Here is a 25,493-nt window from a genome sequence, read left to right as displayed (position 1 = left end):
AAATGAGCCTTTAGCCTCACGGATTTACTCTTTTCCAGTAATGACAGTAGACATGAAGCTCAAATAGTAGGTGAGTCTTCAGTTGTATCCATAAAGAGAATAATTACGTTTCATACTGCTCTAAAAATAATACCATATATCCACAGGATTTATTTTGTTTCGATATCATGAGTTGGGTGAAAGAAAAGTCATGAAAGAATATATCTGGGTTCCTACACATTTGTAATCAGCAAGTGGAGGTTAGAATTTGCATCTTAAACCTTATGCAGATGTGCTCCTGGCCTGTGGGGTCTTGTGTAAGGTTGGCTTTCTCTGGTTGAATTTAAATGCTCTGTGATGAAGCAAGTCACATAGCTTCATCCTTTATAATTTTTTTCTGCTGTTCCATACCTAGTTAATTCTTTTAATCTTCCCTTATAAATCAGTCTTTCTGGCTCATTAGTCACCTGCACTTCACTTTCTAAATCTTACTGTATATATCCCTTTCTCCAATACCTTGTAAAACCTGATTTTCCCTGTGCACAAAATTTATTATAAATTCTTAAGTAGACTGAAGATATGATTTGCTTCTTGCAGTAATGGTGTTTTAAGGATAAAATGTCTCTAAGAGCAGACTTATCTCGATTTCTGTTGATCCCTCTGTGTATGGAAGGACAACTTAATTCCAGAATAGATCTAAGTCTTTTCAATTATTTTGCAATTCTAGACCATGGAGTTACATTGGACTAAATACTTCAAATAAAATGCCAAGATGTACAGCTTTTGAAAATATTACTGTGTATTGTGCAAGGAGATCTTTCCAAAAAAGAAACATACATATTTAAGAGGTAATAGAATTTTTACTAGTATAAATGAACATAAAATATATTGTAGCTATAATATTTTCCCTAGAATGTGTCATGTCTATGTAGAGTTAGTGGCGGCTCCTACTTCTTCACTGGACACTCACAGTTTCCCAGAACTGGAGCTATGCTTGATAATGGGTGTGATTGTTGAGACTCAATCACTAGTTTACCAACACTTAACAGGCGTTGTGGGCAGGCACTAATGCCTGCTGAAAACGAACCCGAAACACTGGCTACAATAAATACATTGGTTCTTTATTCCCCCACTCTGACTCCATATTTTAAGCAATGTGCTTATAGATTATAAACCGCAATTCTTCTTAAATGTAAACTCCAGGAGACTGAGGATTTTGTTTACCTTGTTCATGCCTAAATGCCAGGAACCTAGAGCAATGAATCTTCCATAACTTAGGTAAAATGAATTGCACACATTTCTCTATCCAGCTGGACTAGCTTGGTTTATGTCCCTCTGCTTATTATTTGAAATGAAGTATCGCTGTAGTTAAAGTCCAGCCACTCAGTGTTTACACTTCAAAGCAGATGGGGAGTTCAGGGTACATTTCAGTTGTAGACAAAGGCAGTCATGGAAAGTTGTAGAAGAAATGAATTCTGGGGATACCTGGGATTAGTGAGCCCAAACCAAACCAGGCTATCTATCCTTGATCCAGGCTGCCCATCCTTGACCAGGATGTTTGTTCTTGACAAGGCTATCTGTCCTTGACCTTGCTATCCATCCTTTTGGGCAGAGCATCCTCTGATGTTCCCTGTGTTATTAGGTATGTGGCTAACAGGAGCCTATCATGGGTCTCAGTATCACTTCTGTTTTTCAGTTACTATAAAAGCAAAAGCATTAACTGGGGATGATGATGGAAAGGCAGTATTGGAGGTCAGAGGAGAGGATGAACGATCTGAAATAGTCATCTGTGTGAGTGGTAGATTGAATGGACATGGGAAGCAGAGCGAAATTGGCAGCTTTGCTCCAATTACATTAAGCTGCATGGACTTTTGCTCAGTTGACAGAGAACTTGATGTAGGCAAGAAACAGTTGAGGGAAGTTCTGGGTGAGAACAGGAGAAAGCTACTGAGTAACTATGACTTTAAACAAGATAATGTAGAAAGGATGGAGCAGTGTAGGTGGGCTTGCTGGAGTTTTAGGTTTCTGTAGTGAAGGTTTTTCAGGTGACAGTTTTAGAGAAAGGCACGGAAGTTGGAATTACGTCATGGCTGCAGTTCCTTATGAGCAGGTAAGTGGATAGCTTAGACACAGGTCTAGGTCATTAAGGATAACAAGACAGGAAATGTGTGGGGACAAATGTTAGCCCAGCTGTCTCCCAGATACTGGGTGGGGTCTTGTGGAACAGTCTGAAATCTACAAGGAAGATGAAGGAAAACCCTCCATCTGAGATAGTGATGTCAAATGACTTGGGAAGAAAACAACCAACACTGCAGGGGAGACAGCACCTTTGGGAGGGTGTCAGGTTTCTCTTACAAGAAGGTGAGAAAAAGATGGGAAGTGGGCCTGGGATAGGCAGGTGAGGGAGTAGTAGGCAGAGGTGATAATAGGTGAGGAGGTTCTCAGATGCCAGGCTTTGAGTGGTGCAAGCATGCTGCAAGAGTTTGAGCTTTTGGTAGGGAAGCTGAGATGGATTCAGAAATCAGTAGAGCCAGACAGGAACCTGAATATGGAATGAGAAGTAGCCTGTGCCTAAGCCTGCTTAGAACTTACAGGAGCAGTAAGCTTAGGGTGGCCAGTGTTAGCCCCCAGTGTTGGCTGGCTGTGAATACAGAAGGGCCAAGGTTGCAATCCATCTTTTGAGTCACTCAGTAGAGAACCTGTGGATGGCTCTAATTGGTTTGCTGCAATAGTGAAGTAATGACAGGGTTTGTCAGTTATGTTTGTATATATCTCTTCTGAGGGCGTGGTGTGCCTTGCACATTTTCACTTTTGTCTCTTGATGAACAGTCATTGATGTAAATGATACCATCAGTCTTCCATTTGTTGATGCATATTAGTTATCTTGCTTGACTCACTGGGTGTCAAAGACCATCAGTTGGCCTGTGCAGTTGTGATGACCTGTATCACCAAGGTAGGAGAAATGACACTACTGCCTAAAACTGGGTGGTGTTGGAGAAGACGAGACAATAAAATGTGCTGGTGGCCGTCATTGTCATCAAGAGTCCGTGGAGTGGGCCTCACACATGCTGGACACGTATTGTCCACCTGTATGTCCTCTGACCACCCTGACTTTCATCAGAGAGTCTGAGCCACCCACCCTTGGTCTCCTGGAGCACTGCAGGCGTGTACTACCTCAGGGACTATACGCTTCAGCAATGCGCCACCCAGGCCATTCTGCACAGCTGTCTAAGAGCCTTCACATCTTTGAAATGTCTCAGTAACTCAACTCTCCCTTCCTACAAAGAGATATCTAACTATCTCCTTAACAAAACTGTTTCCTTACTTGGAACCACAAGCCTACTCAACTTTTATTGTGCATAATTATATATATTAATTACATATTATATAATTATAATATTGTGCTTAATTATATATGTAAATTATATAATTAATTATATATTGTGCATAATTATATATATATGTGTGTGTGTGTGTGTGTGTGTGTGTGTGTACATGGTTATGTGTGTGTACAGGAATGTACCTGTGGAATGCAGAGGCACTGGATTCCCTGGAACTGAGGTTACAGACAATTGTGAGTCACCACCCAACCTTGGTGCTGGACACTGAACTCAGGTCCTCTGTGACAGCAATGTGCACACTTAACCTCTGAGTCATCTCTCAGTTCTTCAATGTTTTTCTTACTCTTTACATAGCATTCATCTTTTTTAATATACTCCAGAAAGTCATAATTACCTTTCTATTTGAACTACAGGGCAAACTCTATAAGGATCATTAGCTGTCATGTTCCTTGTTAAATTAGTAGTGCCTGGTGCAGATTAGGTGTTCAATAATGTTTGTTGAATGAATACATTAAGTAATTTGATTATATGGTACAGGTGATATTAGGAATAAGGATAAACTATACCACTAAATATATAGTAGTGGGTGGATTATGTACTCATGTAAAAATAAAATATAACTCTTATGCTATACATAAAATAGGAAACTATATTAAAAGATTTCCATTTTAAAGGCAAACCAAAACCCCAAATTCATACACATTCAGGAAATTCTTTATAATTTTTGGATAGGGAAAGATTTGGAGTGATCACTTTTTGTGTTAAAACAAAAATGGACTAGGAGCCTTTTTAGATGTCTGACTCTTCTCTTTGTTTGGGGCTTCATTTATGACAAGGTGGAACACCTTGACCAATCTTTGTCTCTCTTCCCTCATTCATCCCCCTAGTTCCTGTCCCATTGGTAGTTTTGTTCCCCTTTCCCCTTTCTTTTACTTTATTGAACATTTGTGTGTGTGTGTGTGTGTGTGTGTGTGTGTTTGTAGCCTTGGTTATCCTGGAACTCACTCTGTAGACCAGGCTGGCCTAGACCTCATAGCGATCTAGCCTCCTCTGCCTACCATGTGGTGGGATTAAAAGTGTATGCCATACCACCAGACCTTCCTTCACTTTTAATATTTAAGCTTTTATTAACGCTTGTTTTCAGAATCCTGACAGCTCCAGGTTTGCCTTTCATTGAACCACCATCTTTTTCACCATCATAAAGCCCAGATGTCTACTTTCTTGGTCATCTTTCACAGATGTGCTTGCTTGGCCATGTATTTTACATTCTTGGCAAGGGGCCCAGCGTAGCCCTGCACAGTTTTCAGCACAGGATGAACTTTGCTGCTCTTCTCTGCTTCTTTTCTTTTTCTTTAGCATCTTCATCTTGATGCTGTGCCAGGCCCTGTTTTATCTCTCGTATTGGACGACTGGCTTCCCTAGACCCTTAGTTTAAGTAGCTTACTGGATCTTGTTGCAGAAGGAGCATCCCTTCAGGCTTCAAGATCCAAGTTTTCCTCCCTCTCTGCCCTCAGAGTAATGATTGAAAACAATACTGATTTATATGTTTATCTTGGGGACCGCCCCCTTGCTTTTCTAAGCTCTAACTAGATAGAAAAAGCTTCTCTGTGGGACCTGTTTACATCCATGCTTGCAAAAAAAAGAGAGAAAATTTGTTCTTCACCTCCTCCTCACCAGAAATGAGTTTAGTTGTTTTTTTAGACTCTGCCCATGATCTGTTCTCTTTGCCTATTTTTCCCTGGCTCTCTTGTCGGGCGAAAGGCATGCCTTACACTCACTATTTCTGCTTGAGGCTCCCCTTAACAATAAGTAATGTTCGTTTCTGTTTTTATTTAACTTATTGTAATTGCATGAGTTCAAGGATAAAAGACATAAAAGAGGAAATGTTTATGCTAAAATCATACCCCCTTGATATTTAGTACCTGTTATTCATAGCACAAGGGCATTTTTCATTACTTCTGTATATCTAAAGTCAAGATGCATTGTCTATGGTCATGCATATATCACTGTTTATGTAAAAAGAACATATAACAAAGTATCTCAAAGGAAAGATGTGGGGGGGGAGGGAGGGAACACTTCCCTAACTCAGGCAATGTGAGTGTAGTGTGTGTGTGTGTGTGTGTGTGTGTGTGTGTGTGTGGTCACATTACAAATGTATGCAATGCTTGTATAAAATTCAAACCATATGCATGTGGCTAACATAGATTGAGGCTGGGCAAAGCAGAGCATCTTTGACTGCAGCGGAGGCCACTGGTAACAATTGATGCTATGTCTGTTGAGATGAGGTAGATAGAAGATGTCTAAGCAAGGTTCCCCCTCCCCAGAGTGAGCAGGAGATTAATCTCCATGTGAATACTTGGGCTGTATTTTTGCCACAAGCAACCATTGTTTACAAATGAAGAAGAAAATGTGTGTTTTCTAAGAAACAAATTGTTTTTACAGAAAAATATACTTAACATGTGAATAGTAACTATGTATTCTGTCAAGAATATAGCATGCCTTTTCAAGTACATCTTCATTTCTTCTTTACTTTTTAATATATCCCTGACTATTGAATGGACCACAGTGCAAGCACAAAACGAGCAGGGTTCACACCTACTGTTTATTACAATGGCTTCCATTTAAATTTTGTGGCTATGCTTTCTGTGGTTAAAGATATCTTGCTTTTTTTTTTTTCTCATTGGATTTTTGAAAATTTTACTAACTCATAATTAAGGTATTTAATATCTCTGCAAATTGTGTGAAACCGGAAAGTACTTTATTTTACAGTAATTAGAAAAAAAGATTACTTTTGCCAGTATAAATGTTTATTGCAAACAGTTCTAAAAATCGGCTTTTATCAGGCAGCTGGATCTTTCTGGAGAATACTGGCTTGCATTATTAGACACAGAATTCTCAATTTTTCTATTGGGATACTTAGGATGTGTACATTCTGAATGATAATAGTGTCTTCGCGTATACAAATCCCATGTTTTACTCTAATTATCCAGTAAGAAGTTACTGCTGCAAGCCGCAGCAGACTCACGTTGCTTAGGAAAATGTTTCCCACAGACTCATCATTAAAGGCACTATGAGAAAAGAATATATTTAAAATGCACTCTAAACTCCTGCCCATTTTTATCCTCTGGTCACGTTTAGCTCAGGCACTGCTCTGGCCTCGGTGTTAGGTGTGACCCTTGCATTAGCCAAGCTGTCTCAGACACTCAGGCTTTTTATCAGTTCTATAAGACAGATGCTAAGTACAAAGCCTAAATTGAGTCTCTGATGACTGTATGGAGACGAGTTGATAGCAAAAACCACACATGGGGCCTTAAATATGTGGCCTTATATATTCCTTTAACAACAGGAAGGGGCAGCTTTTAAGCAAAGTTTGTGAGCCTTGAACTGCCAAGAGTGTTTTCTCGTCATTTGACCACAGCATCTTACTATGTTAGGAATGGCTGTCAGTCTTTGCCTTTTTCTCCCACAATGGAGAATTTGAAGAAGCACCAAGAAATTCTATAACTGAGATAGATGCCTGATCTAGTCATTGATATCAGGACAATTTTAGGCAATAAAGAGACAACATGCTAAACAAAATCTCAGCTCTAAGTATCTTAGTTTATTGGCAAAGTTTAAATGCCAGACTGTAACTTACTCCCAACCTTTGAATCTTTGTTATATCACATGGAAGGAGGCTATTGCAAAAGCATTTCTAAATCAAGTGGACCTAATGAACTCAGCATCAGGTGAGATAATAGTTTTTACCTGACCCAGCTAAGAAAAATTAGCCTTGAAGCATCAGCTGGGATGTGTTTGCAGAGCCCTTTAGCTCTCAGTTTATCAGAGGTAAAACAGAAGACTGCGTGTTTGTATGCTTAGACATCTTCCTCCGTCTGAATGCACATGCCTGCTAGCCAGTGAGGAAGAAGTTTCAACTCAGATTGGTCCTGTCAGACCAGGAACATTGTATGTTTCTCAACTTACCCATCAGAAAAACTACATCATAAAATATTTGTTTTACCACAAACAGTGCCAACTTAAGTGTTTTTTTACTACGTATACACACAATTGACCCTGGCTTTTACTCATACCTGCCATATCAAATAGCCTGTGTAAGCACTTTTAGCAAAATGAAATTATTGCATTAAACATTACAAAAGCCTTAGATTTTTTTAGTGAAACTTTTCCATTTCTACAAATGAATTTCCAAGGCAAATGAATTTCCAAGGCTGAAATGTGTATTTTGTAATGGATATTTCACACAGAGAGAAAATATATTGATTTCTCAGTGTCAAAATCTTGGTTATAAAGTGATGTGAACAATAAATAATTACTTGAATATAATGACTATATAGAAGATTCAGATAAATCACCTGTGTGCTATTCATTGCTAACTATAAAGTACATGAATAGAAAAATCTAGGGTATAATTTCTTGGACAATTTTTCTAATTGATGTTACATAAAATTCAGACTTACAAATTTTAGTAAAGATGAAAACATGTTTCTTGTTGAAAGGACAGTGTCTCTAGATACAAGGAGCTGCTTCCTTAGTACATGGAGTCTGACAAGGTGTTACCTCATTCTTATTTCTGTTACAGGTTCTGGATATATCTTATTGATTATCTAAAATCACATCTATATATATTTGGAATAGTATGTTTGGCACATCTTTTTGTCTCCAATAATACCAAGGCTTATGACTGTATGCAAAATCTGTTTTAAGAATAATTTCTCTCTCTCTCTCTCTCTCTCTCTCTCTCTCTCTCTCTCTCTCTCCCCCCTCTGTGTGTCTGCATGTGTGTATTAGTGTATGTGCATGCATGTACATGTGAGTGTGTTCATTTTCTCTCTACTGTATCTATTGAGACAAGCTCTCTTATTGAACTATATGGATGAGGATCTGAACTCAGGTTCTCAAGCTTGTGTATCAGGGACTTTGCCAACTGAGCCATCTTCTCTGTTTTTAAGCTTGTTTACATTTGTGTCATCATGAGCCTGTGAGTAAATTCAGATCTATGAGTCATGGATTTTTTGAGACAAGACCTTGCTGTGTAACCTAGGCTGGCTTCAACTTGTGGTAGTGCAGCTCCTGGTTCAGCCTCCTGAGTGTAGAGACTTTGTGAATTTTTAAACACTGAAAAATCAATGCTGCACAAGTGCTTTGGCCATTGTAGATAAATGTATTCAATCCATATGCACCTTCTATTCTGAAGTGCACCTAATTTCTAAGTGGATTGATTTATTTATTAATTCCAGTGTTATTCACTGACTTTAGTCCTCCCGACTGATTTCTAACTGCTATTAATTCTTCTCTACTTTGACGGTCACACCTGGCTAAGAAGTCATATTTTGACCTGCCAAAGGGTGGGTGGGTTCTTTAAAATACATCTGGTTTAGTCTCGCATACCCCTTCATTCCTACATGGGCTGCAGTCTGTTTTCCACGCTGTGACATCACGGCTGTCTCTTCATAAGAGAGACGATTTAAAGAGCAGGATTTGTTTCAGTTGGCTATGTCAGAAGTCTCCATGACTCTGGGGCAGAGGTGAGGCTGGCACATGAGGGTGTCAGTCAGGGTGAGAGCTGCTCACCTCACAGTAGCCAGGAAGCAGATGACTAGAGAGGGCCAGGGCTTCTGTGTGCCTTCCCCACTTTCCCCACCAACCAGCAATCTAGTCATATTACAATTTAGCCTTAGATAGTAAACCATTGACTAGGTCAGTCCTCATGATCATATCTCTTCCAGAAGCACCAGAAGGTGTCTTTCACCAGTCTTTTTTTTTTTTTTTTTTTTGGGGGGTGTTTACTTGATTATTATTTTTTTTTTTAGATATTTTATTTACACTTCAGATGCCATCCCCTTTCCCCATCCCTCCCACCCCCCTTAGAAATCCCCTATCACATGCCCCCTTTTCCTTTTTGCATTTATGCATTTTTTTAAAATAATGTTAATCATAAGTGTTATAAGTTTGGAATTGTTCAATCAGAGGTGTAACCCACTATAACAACCTAGCTATAACAACTATCTTTGACTGGTGGAGATACATGAATATCTGCCTCCCTGTCTCCCCCCTCTTTCTCTCTTTCATCACCTAGCTTCTCCTATCCTTCTTCTCCTCTTCTTACTCCTTTTCTTGCTCTCAGTACTCCTCCTACCTTAGCTCCTCCTACACATCACCCTTCCTGTTAAAATGAAACTTTTCTCTCAAAATACAATTAGAGCATAATTACGCCATTTTGTACCAGTGAGGTACAAGATAGTCCTAATACCCAGTCCATCATTTTGTTGACTAACCAGCACCTCTGTCATCTATCCTAACTAAAACATTTAGTTCTGAACCTGGCTTTAGGATGAATGTCAGCTGACGACCATCCACTCAAATCTTTTCTCTTACGGTAAATAGCTATAAGTTTTCAACCCCGTCAGAAATCCAGAATGACTGAGTTAACTATAATTGTGGGAAGCACAAAGCATAGCTTCTAAAACTTAGCCAATTTATAGAGACCTCTGAACACCTGAAAAGCCCCTATACTACCGAACGTTGGAGCATCAAATCTTCAGCCTTCTGGCCCAGAATCATCTGACAGACCTTGGTGATGCAGGATTATTAAGGACTGATTACTCTGTCTAGGCAGATATAATCAGTTGACTATTCTGCATGTGTGTCCTTTTCTGGACAGTAATTTGTCTGTAGATGGAGAGTGGCAATTCTTGCCTAGTGGCTGTTACCACACAACTGGAGTAACTCCAAGGATGCTCAATTTCTTCTTAGAATCCACGACAGGAAGCTGTCAGGAGCAGACAGGTCTCTAATCAATGTGAACATTAATATATAAATATTTGTAGCATCAGTTCTATGGACTTCTGATGTTTTGAAAACCAACTATCCATGTAAGGTAACCTGGACTGTTTTCTGTTAACTCCTCTCAGCTATTTCTAAGTAAAATATGGAAAGCACCCTAACAATAAACTCAAAAATATGAATTTGCTATAGTCCCTTAACTCATAGGTTAACCATCCCAAATCAGTTAAAAAAGGGCTGGGTCTAGGCATTGTATTCCTAAATGTGTTATACAGGCACAATGCCCATGAGTGTATCAATATTCATCTCATTTTTATATTAATAAGAGGCTCGTACCAATGAAAACCTTAAATTTGAGATCAAAGTAAATTTTGTACCATTTAAGAATTTATAACTTCATCTTGATAATAAGTATACAGATTTCTACCAGTAGGTTATGGCTATGCAGTAAGTCCTAGCTAATCCCCCCTGTTCCAACAAAACCACTACTTGTCCCTAGAAAGACAGACCATTATTAACCACATTAGTCCCCAAGCTCAGGGAATAGGGGCGCTGACTCTTCTTTAACTTCTTCAAGCTGATTAAGGGCGTTGAGATTTTAGAAGAGGGGTGGGGGGGAGAGTAAGTTGATAAGCCTCTGATGCTGTGTCTTCACTGAATCCAGATGGAATTCCAGGACATCAGAGGTTTGGGCAGGTCTGCTCAGTATGCTTGATGAGTAGATACACCAAGGCTGTGTATTCTGCAATATACAATTCTCAGAACAAGTTTTAGTATCAAGAAAAAAAAAAAATTTCCACCCCCAGGGCACTGACATTTTTTTTTAAAGATGTTGGTTCTGAAGACTTTTTTTTTCCCCCGCTTCTTAAAATTGGTTGTAGTATTTACGTTTCAGATTTTATCCCCTTAGCCTACTTCCTCCCACCACCCAGAAACCTATCCCATCCCCCTCCTCATGCTTCTATGAGGCAGTGACCACACCTACCCCCCTCACTATCCCCTCCCCGCCCTCACATCCCCCTCCCACTGTGTGTTCATTCATTCATTTTTCATTCATTTTTTTTATGGGACCAAGAAATTCCTCTCCCGCCTATGTCTGACAGGGCCATCCTCCCCTACATATACCTCTGGAGTCTTGGGTCCCTCCCTATGTGTTCCCAGGCTGGTGGTTTAGACCCTGGGGGGCTCTGGTTGTTTGGTATTGTTGCTTTCCACCTGGGGTCAATAACCCTTTCTGCTCCTTCAGTCCTCTCACTAAGTTCTCCATTGGGAAACCCCTGATCATATCAGTGGTTAATTGTGAACATTGTCCTCTGAGTGTTTTAGTCTTTGGCTGACCTCTAAGGAGACAGCTATATCATGTTCCTCACATTATGCACTTCCAGCCATCCACAACAGTGTTTAGATTAGGTGGCTGTACATGGGGTGAATACCCAGGTGGAAAGGTCTCCTGATGGCCCCTCCTTCAGTTTCTGTTCCATGTTTTGTTTCCCTATTTGCTCCCTTGAGCATTTTTATTTCTCGTTCTAAGTAGAACTGAGGCATCCCCTCTTGGTCTTCCTTCTTCATGAGCTTCATGTGTTCTGTGGGTTGAGTCTTCGATAATCCAAGCTTTTGGGCTAACATCCGTGGAGATATGTTTGTGTAACTATCTTCTTTTGGGGTTTTGGAAGATTACTTCCTTGCTTTTTCTAGGTTGTAGTTTCCCTCCTTGTGTTGGAGTTTTCCACCAATTATTCTTTGAAGTGCTGGATTTGTGTTGAGATACTGTGTAAATTTGGATTTGTCATGGAATATTTTGGTTTCTCCATCAATAATGATTGACAGTTTTGCTGGGTATAGTAGTCTGGGCTGGCATTTGTGTTCTCTTAGGGTCTGTATGATATCGGTCCAGGATCTTCTGGCTTTTATGGTCTCTGGTGAGAAGTCTGGTGTAATTCTTATAGGTCTGCCTTTATACGTTACTTTGCCTTTTTCCCTTACTGCTTTTAGTATTTTTTCTTTGTTTTGTACATTTGATGTTTTGACTATTATATGGCGGGAAGTATTTCTTTTCTGGTCTAAACTATTTGGAGTTCTGTAAGCTTCTTGTATATTTATGGACATCTCTTTCTTTAGGTTAGGGAAGTTTTCCTCTATAATTTTGTTGAGGATATTTACTGGTCCTTTTAGTTGGGAGTCTTCCCCCTCATCTATACCTATTATCCTTAGGTTTGGCCTTCTCATTGTGTCTTGGATTTCTTGTATATTTTGGGTTAGTAGCTTTTTGTATTTTGCATTTTCTTTGACAGTTGTGTCAATGTTTTCCATGGTATCTTCTGCACATGAGATTCTCTCTTCCATCTCTTGTATTCAGTTGGTGATACTTGTGTCTATGACTCCTGATCTTTTTTTAGGTTTTCTATCTCCAGGGTATTGTCCCTTTGTGATTTCTTTATTGTTTCTACTTCCATTTTTAGGTCCTGCATGGTTCTGTTTAATTCCTTTTCCCATTTGGTTGCATTTTCTTGAAGTTCCTTAAGGGATTTTTGTGTTTCCTCTTTAAGGGTTTCTATCTGTCTACCAGTGCTCTCCTTAAGTTCTTTGAGAGTGTTATTTATGTCTTTCTTAAAGCCCTCTATCATCATCATGAGAAGTGATTTTAATTCTGATTCCTGCTTTTCTGGTGTGATGGGGTGTTCAGGGCTTGCTCTGATGGGGGAGCTGGGTTCTGATGATGCCATGTAACTTTGGTTTCTATTGCTTACATTCTTGCTCTTGCCTTTTGCCATCTGGTTAACTCTAGTGCTGCCTGTACTTGCTGTCTCTGACTGAAGCCTGTCTTTCTAGTTATCTAGCTTGTGTCTGATCTCCTAGGGGTCCAGATGTCTCTGTGATCTTTTCCAGCTGCACTGATTATAGTGGTACCTCTAAGATGCCTCAGGATATGGTGCCTCCAAGGTAGTAGTCCAGCTAGGTGTCTGCTGTTCTGGGTGCAGTGTCTCCTCTAGAATATCTCAGGATACGTTGTCTGAAGCTCTGAGTTCATTTGTTCCTCTGTGGATCTGGATTGAGTGGAACTTCCAGTATGTCTCAGGTGGAATCCGGGGTCCACACAACAGCAGACCTGGCAGAGGTCTGATCTAGGCCTCAGATCTGAGAACTAGTTTCTAAGACACTGTCCAAATTAGAGCGCCTGGCAGGATCCCTACTTCCTCTGGGTTCTTGGAGGTTGGGGACAGAGCTGCCACCCAAGATCTGCTCAGTGCTCTGGCCCAGACTGGAAGGAACCAGTGTTCCGGGCCAGGAGTAACTTCCTGGGTCCTTTTGGTTCCCAGTTACTCCCTGTTTAGGGCGGGCCCTGCTGTCTGCTTACCTAAGATACTGCCTGAGTTCGAGCACCTGGGATCCCTGTTTCCTCTGGGTTCTTGGATGTTGGGGGCAGAGCTGCCACCCAAGATCTGCTCAGTGCTCTGGCCCAGACAGGAAGGAACCAGTGTTCCGGGCCAGGAGTGACTTCCTGGGTCCTTTTGGTTCCCAGTTACTCCCTGTTTAAGGCAGGCCCTGCTGTCTGCTTACCTAGGATACTGCCTGAGTTCGAGCACCTGGGATCCCTGCTTCCTCTGGGTTCTTGGATATTGGGGGCAGAGCTGCCACCCAAGATCTGCTCAGTGTTCTGGCCCAGACCGGAAGGAACCAGTGTTCCAGGCCGGGAGTGACTTCCTGGGTCCTTTTGGTTCCCAGCTACTCCCTGTTTAGGGCAGGCCCTGCTGTCTGCTTACCTAGGATACTGCCTGAGTTCCAGTGCCTGGGATCCCTGTTTCCTCTGGGTTCTTGGATGTTGGGGGCAGAGCTGCCACCCAAGATCTGCTCACTGCTCTGTCTTTCACCAGTCTTAACGATAGCTCTCAGTCTAGTCAAGCTGATCATCTAGAGTAACCATGACAGATGGATGCCTCCATCCTTCTGAAGCTTCTTCTCTGCATCACTGAACCCTAAGCAAAAGCTCATTCCCTGATTCTTAGAATTCTATTCCTCCCCATTTTTTGCTACCATTTGAGGATTATCCTATTCTCCTATAAAAACATCTTACTGTCGCAAATTTAGGAACCACCTGAGATTCTTGCCTTTTCCTCCGTATATAATCTCCTTTCCATTAACGTAAAGGTTGACTTCTAGAGGTTGCACCCACCATCTTGTCCCAGGCATAATAGGCAGCTCTAGCTGTTTATCTCACAACCTCAGGATGAAGAAGTGTCTATCTGATCTTTCCTTAGATCTTTACTAGAAAATTTGGGTTTATAGTTTTTAAGATAATAGTAATCACTTGTTTATTCAGAAGAGAGGGAAGAGGAGAGAACAGAGTGGAATACAGAGATGATTGACTGGGGGCTGATAGAACTGTAAGTTCCTGGAAAAAGAAGCAAGACATACTGTGGCTGGCTCTATCTGGTGGTGACTTGTGCTGCAGTGCTGGCAGCAGAGATTACATCTGCTCCCAAGAGTCTGTGCAACACGTCAATGAGAAATCACTTATGGACCATAAGCCGATGAGAGATATAATTTAATTAGTCTATTTGAATATTCATTTTATAGCACACAAAGGAATGACCTAGACAGACAAAGCTGGAGGCAAAGAGATCAAATAAACTCTCAAACCTGTAAACTCTCAAAGCCTTTAGCTGCTAAACAAATGAAATGAGAGGCAAAGATGGTAAGAAAATATGTTTGATCCAAAGTCCAGTGTTTAATATCTTTAAAAATGAAGATCTTGGGCAATTAGGAACAGTGCTGAAAAGAAGTACGCATGTGCAGATGTGTGTATTTGAACACTAAAATGAGAACCTGCACCTCCTCATTTGTGAGTTGAGTAGCATAGTCTCCTGCTTAGTTGGTGAATAATCAAATCAAGGATTATAAAGTAGATATTCTCTATATGTTCCACCCTATATTTCAAATAGAGGAACTTAGCTTAAAAGAATAATACAGATTACAGAAAACATATGCCAGAAATACTTAACAGCATTAACTACATTGGGAAAGAGGGTGGGTAGTCAAAATACGATTACCAATAGTTGGTGGAAATATGCTTATCCATGAAAACTGAAATTTTAACATCAGTAGCAAAAAACATAGCATATTACACTAAGTAGTATGGTCACTGTTGAGAGTGTTTCTAGAGTGTTTCTTCTATGTTTCTAGAGACTTTAGAAGGAAAAGTGTCAAGTTACTAATTGATAGTAGAATTGGAACTGATTAGTAAAATTTCCTCCATATATTCTGCAATCTTTTCTTATTTCTATGATTTACACAAATAGATTATGTACAGTCTTTTAGTGTTGAAGCCTAAACCTTAGTTCTGCCTCTAGTTCTCAGTCAGCCATAATCCTCAAATCCCACACAATCCCACAAACCACATACTTGCCAGGTGATTCTCTGTAGTTTTGCCTAAATCCACATATAGCACAGTGACTGAGGGCATGTCTTCTAGATGTGCTGCCTGTTTCAGCTGGTCACTGAACAGTGTGACTTACGAGTCTAGCCTCATTTGAGTTCTTTGTATGTAAAACAATTTACATAAGGCTTTCAAGCTTCTTTGAGTTCTTTGTAGGTAAAAAAAAAATTCGTAAGGTTTTGTTGACAATATGTGTCAGTAATATTAGTAAAGCAACACATACATGTTGTTATGTTATGTTATGTTATATTATGTTACAATGCCACCCTCACTGAAGCCTTCTCTCATACCATACCCCAGGCTACACATCTTGACTACCTTCTCCTGATTACAGGGCTTCTTATTAGTTCTTGAAAACAATATGATGCATAGATACTAATGTCTTGTTTTTATATCTCTGTTTTTATGCCTTGACAAAATAATCTTCCTAAAATAGCTAGTTTTCCTGCCACTGACTGTTGCCTTTGATGTCAGACTTTTAAGGAAACTATAGAATATCTATCTCTACATTTCTATAAACACACACACACACACACAGAGTACTCATTGATGTCCCCTCACCACTGCCTCAGTTACCAGAGCTCACTTTGTCCATGTTGAAAGCTGCTACTTGCTTTCCCCACATTCTCCCATGATTCAGTTTGCTCATCATCTTAATTCTGTTGGCATATTCTTCATTTATTCATCTGGTGACCTTAGACATTGCAGAACTTTTGGTGAGCAAAATCAATTACAATGAGCAAACTGGCCAGATGCTGAATCACTGCAGTTCTGAATCAGAACTCAGGATGTTGGCTGCACGTGCTGCAGACAAGGCTTACAGTCCAGCAGGAACTCAGAGGCACTGCCAAGATGCCTCCTTACTGGACAACAGCTATGCTGTAATGTATCACAAACTCCGGGTCGCAGCTTGTGCAACTGGGAATTACGATCTCTGCCATCTCCTGAGCCCAGTGCTTTAGTGAGTTAGCTAAATGGACTAATTTGAATTACCCACTGTCAACTTTCCATTTGGAATAAAAGGTCCTTTCTTTTTATAGCTCTGGTTTATGCTTAAGAATAAAAATAATGAAAAGAAAAATTTTAAATTTTATGATGGAGAGTTTGAGAGAGCCTTAAATTCCTTCCTACTTATTATTATTACTTTTGTGGCCCTGTGACAGACACAGTGATCTAAGTCCTAAATCCATTACTGAACATTCAATAAATGCAGGCATATAAAGTACTCTGTCATCTGAAGTCATTTCAAACTGCATTCAATATCTTGCTTCCCAAGTGCATTAGCTTTTATTAAAAGCATTCTGCTGTGACATCCACTCTTCCTAATTGGTTTACGGATTGTCCCCACCATTCAGGCAATCTTAATTGCATTCTCCCACAAAGCTAGTTTGATTTATGGTTCTTTGTTTGCCTTATATTATTTATAATAAATCAGAGTAGAAATCTTAAGACTTTTAAATAAAATTTACAGTAGTTCTTTTTCCATAAGTATAAACTTACCTAAGAATCCTTAGCAGTCTTTTGATGTGTTTTGAAAGTTGCTTAGTCAAATGTGTGTCTTCTGTGTGGTCTCTGATCATGATACCTATATTCTCTTTCTAGGATTATTGCTCTGTATTTTACCTGCATAGGCATGTATAAGCTTAGAGAGTTATTTGGGTTGTAATGCATGTATGTTATAAAAGATGCTACATCCCTGTGTAAAGCATATATTCACACAGATAATCTGTTTGAAACAGAAAATATTAACTAAGGACATAGTGAGAGGATCTAACTTCGGCACTAGCAGATCCAATTACTAATGCCCTATATTTCAAATAGAGGAACTTAGCTTAAGAGAATAATACAGATTACAGAAAGCATATGCCAGAAATACTTAACAGCATTAACTACATTGGGAAAGAGGGTGGGTAGTCAAAATACGATTACCAATAGTTGGTGGAAATATGCTTATCCATGAAAACTGAAATTTTAACATCAGTAGCAAAAAACATAGCATATTACACTAAGTAGTATGGTCACTGTTGAGAGTGTTTCTAGAGTGTTTCTTCTATGTTTCTAGAGACTTTAGAAGGAAAAGTGTCAAGTTACTAATTGATAGTAGAATTGGAACTGATTAGTAAAATTTCCTCCATATATTCTGCAATCTTTTCTTATTTCTATGATTTACACAAATAGATTATGTACAGTCTTTTAGTGTTGAAGCCTAAACCTTAGTTCTGCCTCTAGTTCTCAGTCAGCCATAATCCTCAAATCCCACACAATCCCACAAACCACATACTTGCCAGGTGATTCTCTGGTGATTCTCCCTATATAGGAGATGGCATGCGTTCCATTCCACTGAGTCAGGAAGGTCCCAAACCTATGATGTCAGCAGGGACACTGTGGTAAGCTTGGACTTACTTGGATCCCACTTATTAGAAATAAGAGACTTATTCTACCAGAGGATCATAAGAGGATACCCAGTGGAGAGGCAGAAATTGCACTTGTGTCCAGTGAGAGTGAGGCTAGCCCACCATGTATGTAATACTAGGAATACTGAACTCTATTCCACATCCCTGCAGAGATAATTAGAATGTTTAAAGTGTGCCCTTTTCGGGGCGGGGCTACAACCCAGTGGTAGAGTGCTTATGTGGCTATGATGTGACTCCTCCTGGAGACTTGTATACAGACAAATGTCACCGCACATAGGGCACTGGCAACTGAACAAACAGTTCTACCTATGTCTAATTAGTGAATCAATGAGTTCATTGGAGTTACATATAGGAACATGGAGGACTCAAAGACAAGCCCACCCCCACATGGATGACAACTCGCAAAAGCCTCCTTCCCTGGCTACTGTTTACAGCTTGTATAAGTATAACCTTGGGGGGCGGGAACCGACTCAGTTCTATAACATTTTTGAGTTCTTATAAATTTCTTATGAGTTTCTTGAACCTGTCTCCTCTCCATGATGAAAGCAGCCATACTGGCATTCAAGGGCTGGAGGCAGGGGTGTTAAACAAGGTACTGAAATACACTAGGAGGAAAGAAAGGAAACAGCATTTCATAATATAAAATTGCTAGAAGTTCATATCACATCCAAACTCAGCAAGACCTCAAGGAGAATGAAAAGTCCAATCAATAAATATCAGCATCAGAGCAGCAGAAAAGTTAGATGTGCATTAAGAAAAATTTAAATGACTCACCCACTGCTAAAGATGCTTCTGGGTAGGGGCAGGGTGAGAACAGTAGAAAAATAGAAAGTCTCACAAAGTAAAGAAAAGTCAAGTGGAAGTTTTAGGATGAAAAGAAATAATACGTTTTTGTAAGTCATAGTAAGACTGTTAGGGTTCAATAGCAGGGTAGACAGGGCAGAAGGGAGAATCTACAGACATGAAGATTAAGCAGCAGAAATTGTCCAACCTAAGCAACAGAGAAGATTTGTAAGATAACACAAATGTAGAGTCCAACATCTTCTGGATCTAAAAGGAGGAAGAAAAGTCAGATCTGAAAGGCATCCAAACCTTCCCACTTTAGCAAGAGAGCAATAGCCTTTGGATTCACTGAGTTGAAAACTTTTTAACAGAAAATGCATACCAAGGTATATCATAAAGTTCTGAACACTAAGACAAAGAAAGAACAGTGGGGGACTTAGAGAACAGCCAGACATTTTGAAGGATGACTTCTCTCCAGCAGCCATGGAGGTGATGTGGAAGCACTGTTATGTCTTTAGAGGTCTGAAAGAAAGAGCTGTGTGCTGCAAATGCTGTAACCAGCTGAAATATTGTTTCTGAATGAAGAATCTAGGTCACTCTCAGATGACGGGAAAGTACAAGAATGTGGTCTCAGCATTTCTTCCCTGAAAGAATGTCTAGGAGAGCTCTCACAACAGAAAGGAAGCATTAAAGAAAGAATTTAGGGACTTCTTGCAGGGGGAGGGCTGATAAGAACCGAGTAAGTACAAACAAAATCCTAAACACTGAGGGTGGGGGAAAGCAAGGTTATCTGGAGGAGTGAGCCATACCCGAGAGCCCTTTTCTTTTAAGATTTGAAAATTATGTTTGGCAATTGAAGAAGGAGTTATTAAAATCTCTGATGTGGCTCTTAATCATGTAGAGAAAAATTCTAGGTGATTATAATATGAATAGCTAATAATGGAACATGTAGAGATGTAAGATTTCTACATTTTGTAAGAGCAGTTAGCAATGCTAGGAATTAAAATATCTTATTCACATATAATATAATCTTCAGACCAAGCACTACAAAACTTTTATAGTGATACATAGTCAAAAACTGATACATCAAAATGTAACTCTGAATACATCCAAGCAACTTATAGGAAGAAAGGTATACCTCTCTTCTGTGCGCTAATATATATCCTTATTTTTCCACAACTCCCATCTTTTCCTAACTGCAACATTGAAAATTCTATGTTAAAATATCTTTACTATCCCAATCTGCTTATGAAAAAAAAAAAAACAGAAAAAGATGGTATGGCTATAATAATTTTAAGTAAGGTAAATTTCAAAGAAAAATTACTAGAGACAAACAGGACATAATGAAACATAAGTCTGTCTAGAAACAATACATAGTAAAAATGGTCATTCTACCAAGAAGTCATAGAAGTCCTAAATGTGTATTTGCATATCGGAATAGAGTATGGACAAAATGTGAAATAAGTATTTATAGATATGTGGAATATTAGGTAAATCCACAATTTTAGTAGGAGGTATTCTCTCTCAACAACATAAATATAATGGTTGGAAAATCACAAGAGTACAGAGACGACACTCAAAAACTTTAGCAGGAAATAGGACCAAGCTGGTTGGTTTTTGTCTACTGGATGCGAGCCTACACATATCTGAGACAAGGCAATCTCAGTAGAGGGATTGCCTCCATCAGCTTACCTGTATGCAAAATTATAGGGCCTTTTCTTCATAAATGTTGATGTGGGAGGGTTCAGCCCCACTGTAAGTAGTGATGCTCCTGGGCAATTAGTCCTGGGTTTTTGTTTTTTGTTTTTTGTTACTTTTGGGTTTTTGTTTTTTTTTTTCAAAAAGCAGGCTGAGCATGACATGGACATAAGCACAGTAAACAGCAGTCCATAGGCCTTTTGCTTCGGTTCCTGCCTCCAGGAGCCTGCGTTGAGTTCCTGCCCTGACTTGCCTTGGTGATGTACTACAACCATAATCTGAAATAAACCCTTTTGTGCTCAGCATGATTTTGGTCATAGTGCTTATCACAGCAATAGAAGTCTAACTAGAACAGAACCTAATCAAAATACCCAGAGCACCTTAAACAGTAACAACATAACACATATGTATTATGAATGACTACCAAATATTATCATGTTAATCCATATTCTGGATCATGAAGCAAACTGCAGCAAACTTTAAAAAACTGAAATCATGCAAATATACCTAGATAATCCACAGAAATCCAGGAAATTTCTGAAAATCATTTGACTACGTTAAACAATGTGCTACCTAACGGACATGGAGGCCATACTAAGGGTGTTGGCAGAGAAAGTTACTGCAGTACATGCAAACATTGAAGAAGAGGGGAAATCTCCAATCAATCATTTAAGCTTCCATTAAAAAAAAAACTAGAAAGATAAATGTGAATCAAATTAAAAAAAAAAAAAAACCCACAAACTCTAGAGTCAACATTGAGGCAAAGAATGAGTTTCCACAGAACACAGCAAACATGTACTGACAGAGAAACATGGATCACCAAGTCTCGGAGATGAGCAGTGGGTGCCATCACATCTCCTGCTGACATGAGAAGCATGCTGACCTATCAATTTGATAGTCTGGATGAAATGGGAAAATCCCTCAGAAATATGAGCCACTGTGTAATAAGAAATATGATCCAAATATCTGTGTAACTTAAGAAAGTTGAGTTTATATTTCCCAGATCTCAGAACTTCATTATCAAAGATAGCAAAAGAAAAATCACATAAGCATATTAATCAATGTGAAAAATAATTTTAAAAACCTTGGGAGAAAAAAAGAGGGGGGAAATGTAGGAAAACTCTCTTGTTACTTGATACTGACCACTTTCAAAAAATGTAGAGTTTTAGTCATGCTATCCCCCAAGAGGATATATTTAACCCATAAAGGTGAGTGTTTAGCATACTATGGTATACCTGTGGCATAGAATACTCTCCAGGATTACAAAGTATTGAACTATTTTGAAAAACATGATGTATGTGAATCTCCAGAAATTGTATGGATGGGGAGTCAATCCCAAAGGTTTTATACTGTGTGATTCTTAGAATAACCAGATTCTAGAAATGAGGAGGAGATAACTGCTGTCAAAAGAGAGAATCCAGACTGGGACTGATACAGAAGGGTGTGGCCACCCAAGGGAAGCGTGGGGATCCTCCGATCATCTGTATTAGTGTCAGTCTCTTATCTGTGACCTGGTCTTATAGCTTCTCAATATATCACTGTAGGGAAACTGGATAAATAATATATAAGGTTCATGTAATAGTTGCTCCAAGTGCATAGGGATTGACAGCTATCTCAAATAAAAGCCAAATAAGAGAAATAAAATAAACAGGACTTATGCTGCCCAGCCGTCTAAAGACTCTAAAATAATACACACATCCTCACACTCCAACAATTCAGGTGTGCCACACAACTATCATTTTCAGTAAATACATGTGCTTTCATGACATCCTTACTCTGGCCAAGTTTTCTCCTTTTAGATCGTATTCTGTCAGTTTTTCTAATGATGTTAAAATGCTGCTAGGTTGGTACATGATGATTTTTTAAAGTAATTCCTTAGCTAAAAGAAAAACATTAGACGTTAATCAGTTCTCAGAATTTAGTACTTGGTGAGGTAGAAAAGCCCAGCGTCTCAGCTCAGGGGTCTCAGCTGTGCAGTCCCAGTGGTAACAACGGGACAGAAAGCGGTCTTGTCCATGTCCAGCTCGTGGCTCAGAAACTTGTGCAGACATAGCTGCCGCATACGCATGGCTGTTTTTCACTTGAGTGAATTTCATATAGTTAGGGAAGAAATGCTTGGTCTCTCAGAGGATTCCCATCAGTTTGTTACTTGCCAGAAGTCAGTGCTCCACAAGCCTGCATCTTAAACCCCCACAGCTCCAAATATTTTCATATATAGACGGGAGACAATAGGTTCATCCTATATATTTTATGTACTTTATGACACTACTGTATGTTAATATATTAGTTAAAATTGAAGTTTTAACAAAAAAAACATTGTAAATTAATATAACAAATCAAATTAAGCTAGATTATTTGCCAGCTTGTTCATATTGTTAAAACACAATTGTGATTCTAATAAAATGGTCTATAAAATGTCTGGTAGTTACCTTTTTTAAATAGGTAAGAAGGATGCACATGTTCTTCTTGTCTGTGCTGTAACAATTCAGTAGACTGCAGTTTTATAAATAGATTCTTTAATGTTCAATTTTATAACATAGTGAGTTAGTTGGGGTGGAGATAATGAAGATTTAAAAGATAGCACTCAGCATGAATAATTCTTCAGAAAGCATTTCTTATAATGAAGAATACAGTTTGGGGAAAGTTCTAGTATTGTTTCCTGGTGAACTGAGATTATCAAATGCATGCTATATGCATACATAGTCACCTTCTTGATAACCTTACTAATTTACCACTCATTTTATATAATACTCTATTATGCTATAGTTTTGTTGTTAATATTTATAATAACATAGGCCATTATTTTACACACATACATATTACTATATTGTATATAGGGAGAGAATTTAAAGGAAATATTTCAAATTAATTGTTTCATCACCCAACAACATGTATCAGATTTGAGTGTCAAATTTATAGTTATTAGGAATTATAGCATAAAAGTTATTAACCGTTTTTAACACTCTGAACTCTATTGAATGTACCTTAAAGTCTGGTTTCTCTTCCTCATACAAAGACATTAAAGTGGCGTTTATAGTCATGCTTTCTAAAGCAGCTTGAAACAAAATAGCCTCCAATATGTTTATGTTAACCTGAGATTTCTGTTGACTCTGGGGAAGCAGTTTAGACTCTATTTCAAGCATATTTTCTTCAAAGGTTTTATTTTATTTTATTTTAAGCCTTTTTTAAAAGCTAAAGAGTATCTTTGTTTCCCTTCAAGGTGCGGGGTCCTCCAGCTGCAGGGGCATTTAAAGAAAGGCCGACCAAACCCACCGCTTTTCGAAAATTTTATGAGCGAGGAGACTTCCCAATCGCCCTTGAGCATGACTCGAAAGGAAACAAAATTGCCTGGAAGGTAAGTCCGGGGCACAGCTGTGACAGCCAGCTGCTGCTTGTGGGAGTGACACCCCAATGCCAAACAAACTTGGCTGCTAAGTAAATAAACTAGAGTAATTTCTCAGCAAACAAATGGCAGTGGGAGAGCTCTTAGGGCCCCCTGTGTCAGCCGTCCACCTTGACTAACAATTAAATTATAGCCCTCAAAGGAGAAAATGACAGAGTTGCTTTGCCTTAGAGAATTGTCCGCAGCCCAATTCATCTCTATTTTTATGAGAGCCTGGCAGCCCGTCCTGTTTCCAGCAGTCCATCAAATGATGGACCTGGCGGCTGGATGCAGAGAGCAACAGCCATTTATCTCCCCCAGATTTCACCTTCCTGCAGGACACTTCCAAATGGAAGCTTTAATTACCTAAATGGATAGGTCAGGGCTGTACGCTCCCTGGGATGCAGAGTGGAATACACAAGAAGGCGGCCCCTGTATCCCTGCATCGGCCAGGACAGGGCTGTCATCCTTGCCTGTTAGAGACTGACCTCCACCAGCGAAGCCATTACAGCGCAGACACTTTCACGACAAAAGGTTAATTGGCTTCAAAATAAATGTATTGCCTAATGACTCCATCTTAATGTGGCCGAGCCTCTTTTCCAAGACTTGCTGACGTGACTTTTGAAAACAAGCCAGTCTCTAGCACGAGAAGGCGTTTTCATTTAATTTGAGGAATGGATGCTATCTCTAACTGCTTCTGCTATTTAATTATTTGTGTTATGAACAACTCTGCTTTTGGTGATATTTATCAGCTGAAAGGGCCTCTGCCCAAAGACAGCAAAGCCAGTGCAGAAGTCTGAGTATCAATCACATCAGCTCGAGGAAAACAAAAGATTCAGGCCAAATATCATCAGCTAAGAGAAGCAGCCGACTCTTGAGCTGAAGAAGTCAGTGTCTTTGTCTGGAGGTGGGAGCTGTCCGTAATTAGGAACTGTCAAACTGACTGCAAACTGTTTCATTTAATCATGCTAAATAGCTGGAGACGGTCATTGAACTTACCTTCCCCCCCTCCCACTCGGGAAGCCAGGGAGAACTGTATTTTATCTAATGTATCTTTAAATAATTTTTTCTCATTAGCAAGCATTTGTAGACTCTGAGTGGTCATCTGAGCTTAAGTGCATCACCAGCAAACTACAGGTGGTGTCTTTGTTGTTAAGCTTTGTTGTAAAGTTTAAATGAGAAGAGGAGGAGCCTCGTTTGCTGTCGATCAGTTACCACTAAAATGGAGATTTGATTTGTGAAATGGATGGGTTGTGAAGAAAACCGTCTAACAAGTATACTTACCTGGATATGCTAGTCTTAGCATGAGTCAGCATTACCACCATTTATATATGATTCAGCACATGGATTTGTGTTTGGTTGTCTATGATCTGGTTCATGTAAGGGAACAGAGGACCTTCTAAAAAGCCTACCTAATACAGAATTCAGATTTTTTAATAGTTTACAGGTAAATGGGTTAGGATGTTTAAAATAATTTCAATGTATACATAAATTACATTCATGAAAATTTGTAATACAGATTTAAGATTTATTTTGGTCTCATCCAATAATGTAACTTTAGAGGCATCAAGAGGCTAGAAAAAATACCTTGAAAATAAATGAAAAATAATAGGGGGCTGGGGAGAGAGTCTCAGCAGTTAAGAGCACTGACTGCTCTTGCAGAGGTCCTGAGTTCA

At 39.3% G+C, this 25,493-nt stretch overlaps 1 protein-coding gene across 1 annotated transcript in view; it reads left to right on the top strand.

Moving 5' to 3' along the window:
- Pacrg (parkin coregulated) overlaps positions 1-25,493 on the top strand; it is a 420,696-nt gene that overhangs the window by 41,233 nt on the left and 353,970 nt on the right. Inside the window, exon 2 of the mRNA XM_076926641.1 lies at positions 23,656-23,790. Coding sequence (XP_076782756.1) covers positions 23,656-23,790 — 135 coding nt within the window. The remainder of the gene's footprint in view (positions 1-23,655; positions 23,791-25,493) is intronic.

This window comes from Arvicanthis niloticus, chromosome 28 (assembly GCF_011762505.2).
Source record: "Arvicanthis niloticus isolate mArvNil1 chromosome 28, mArvNil1.pat.X, whole genome shotgun sequence".
In the NCBI taxonomy this organism is placed as follows: domain Eukaryota; kingdom Metazoa; phylum Chordata; class Mammalia; order Rodentia; family Muridae; genus Arvicanthis; species Arvicanthis niloticus.
The sequence above is the reverse complement of the archived record's forward strand: the minus strand, read 5'-3'. Positions and strand labels throughout refer to the sequence as shown.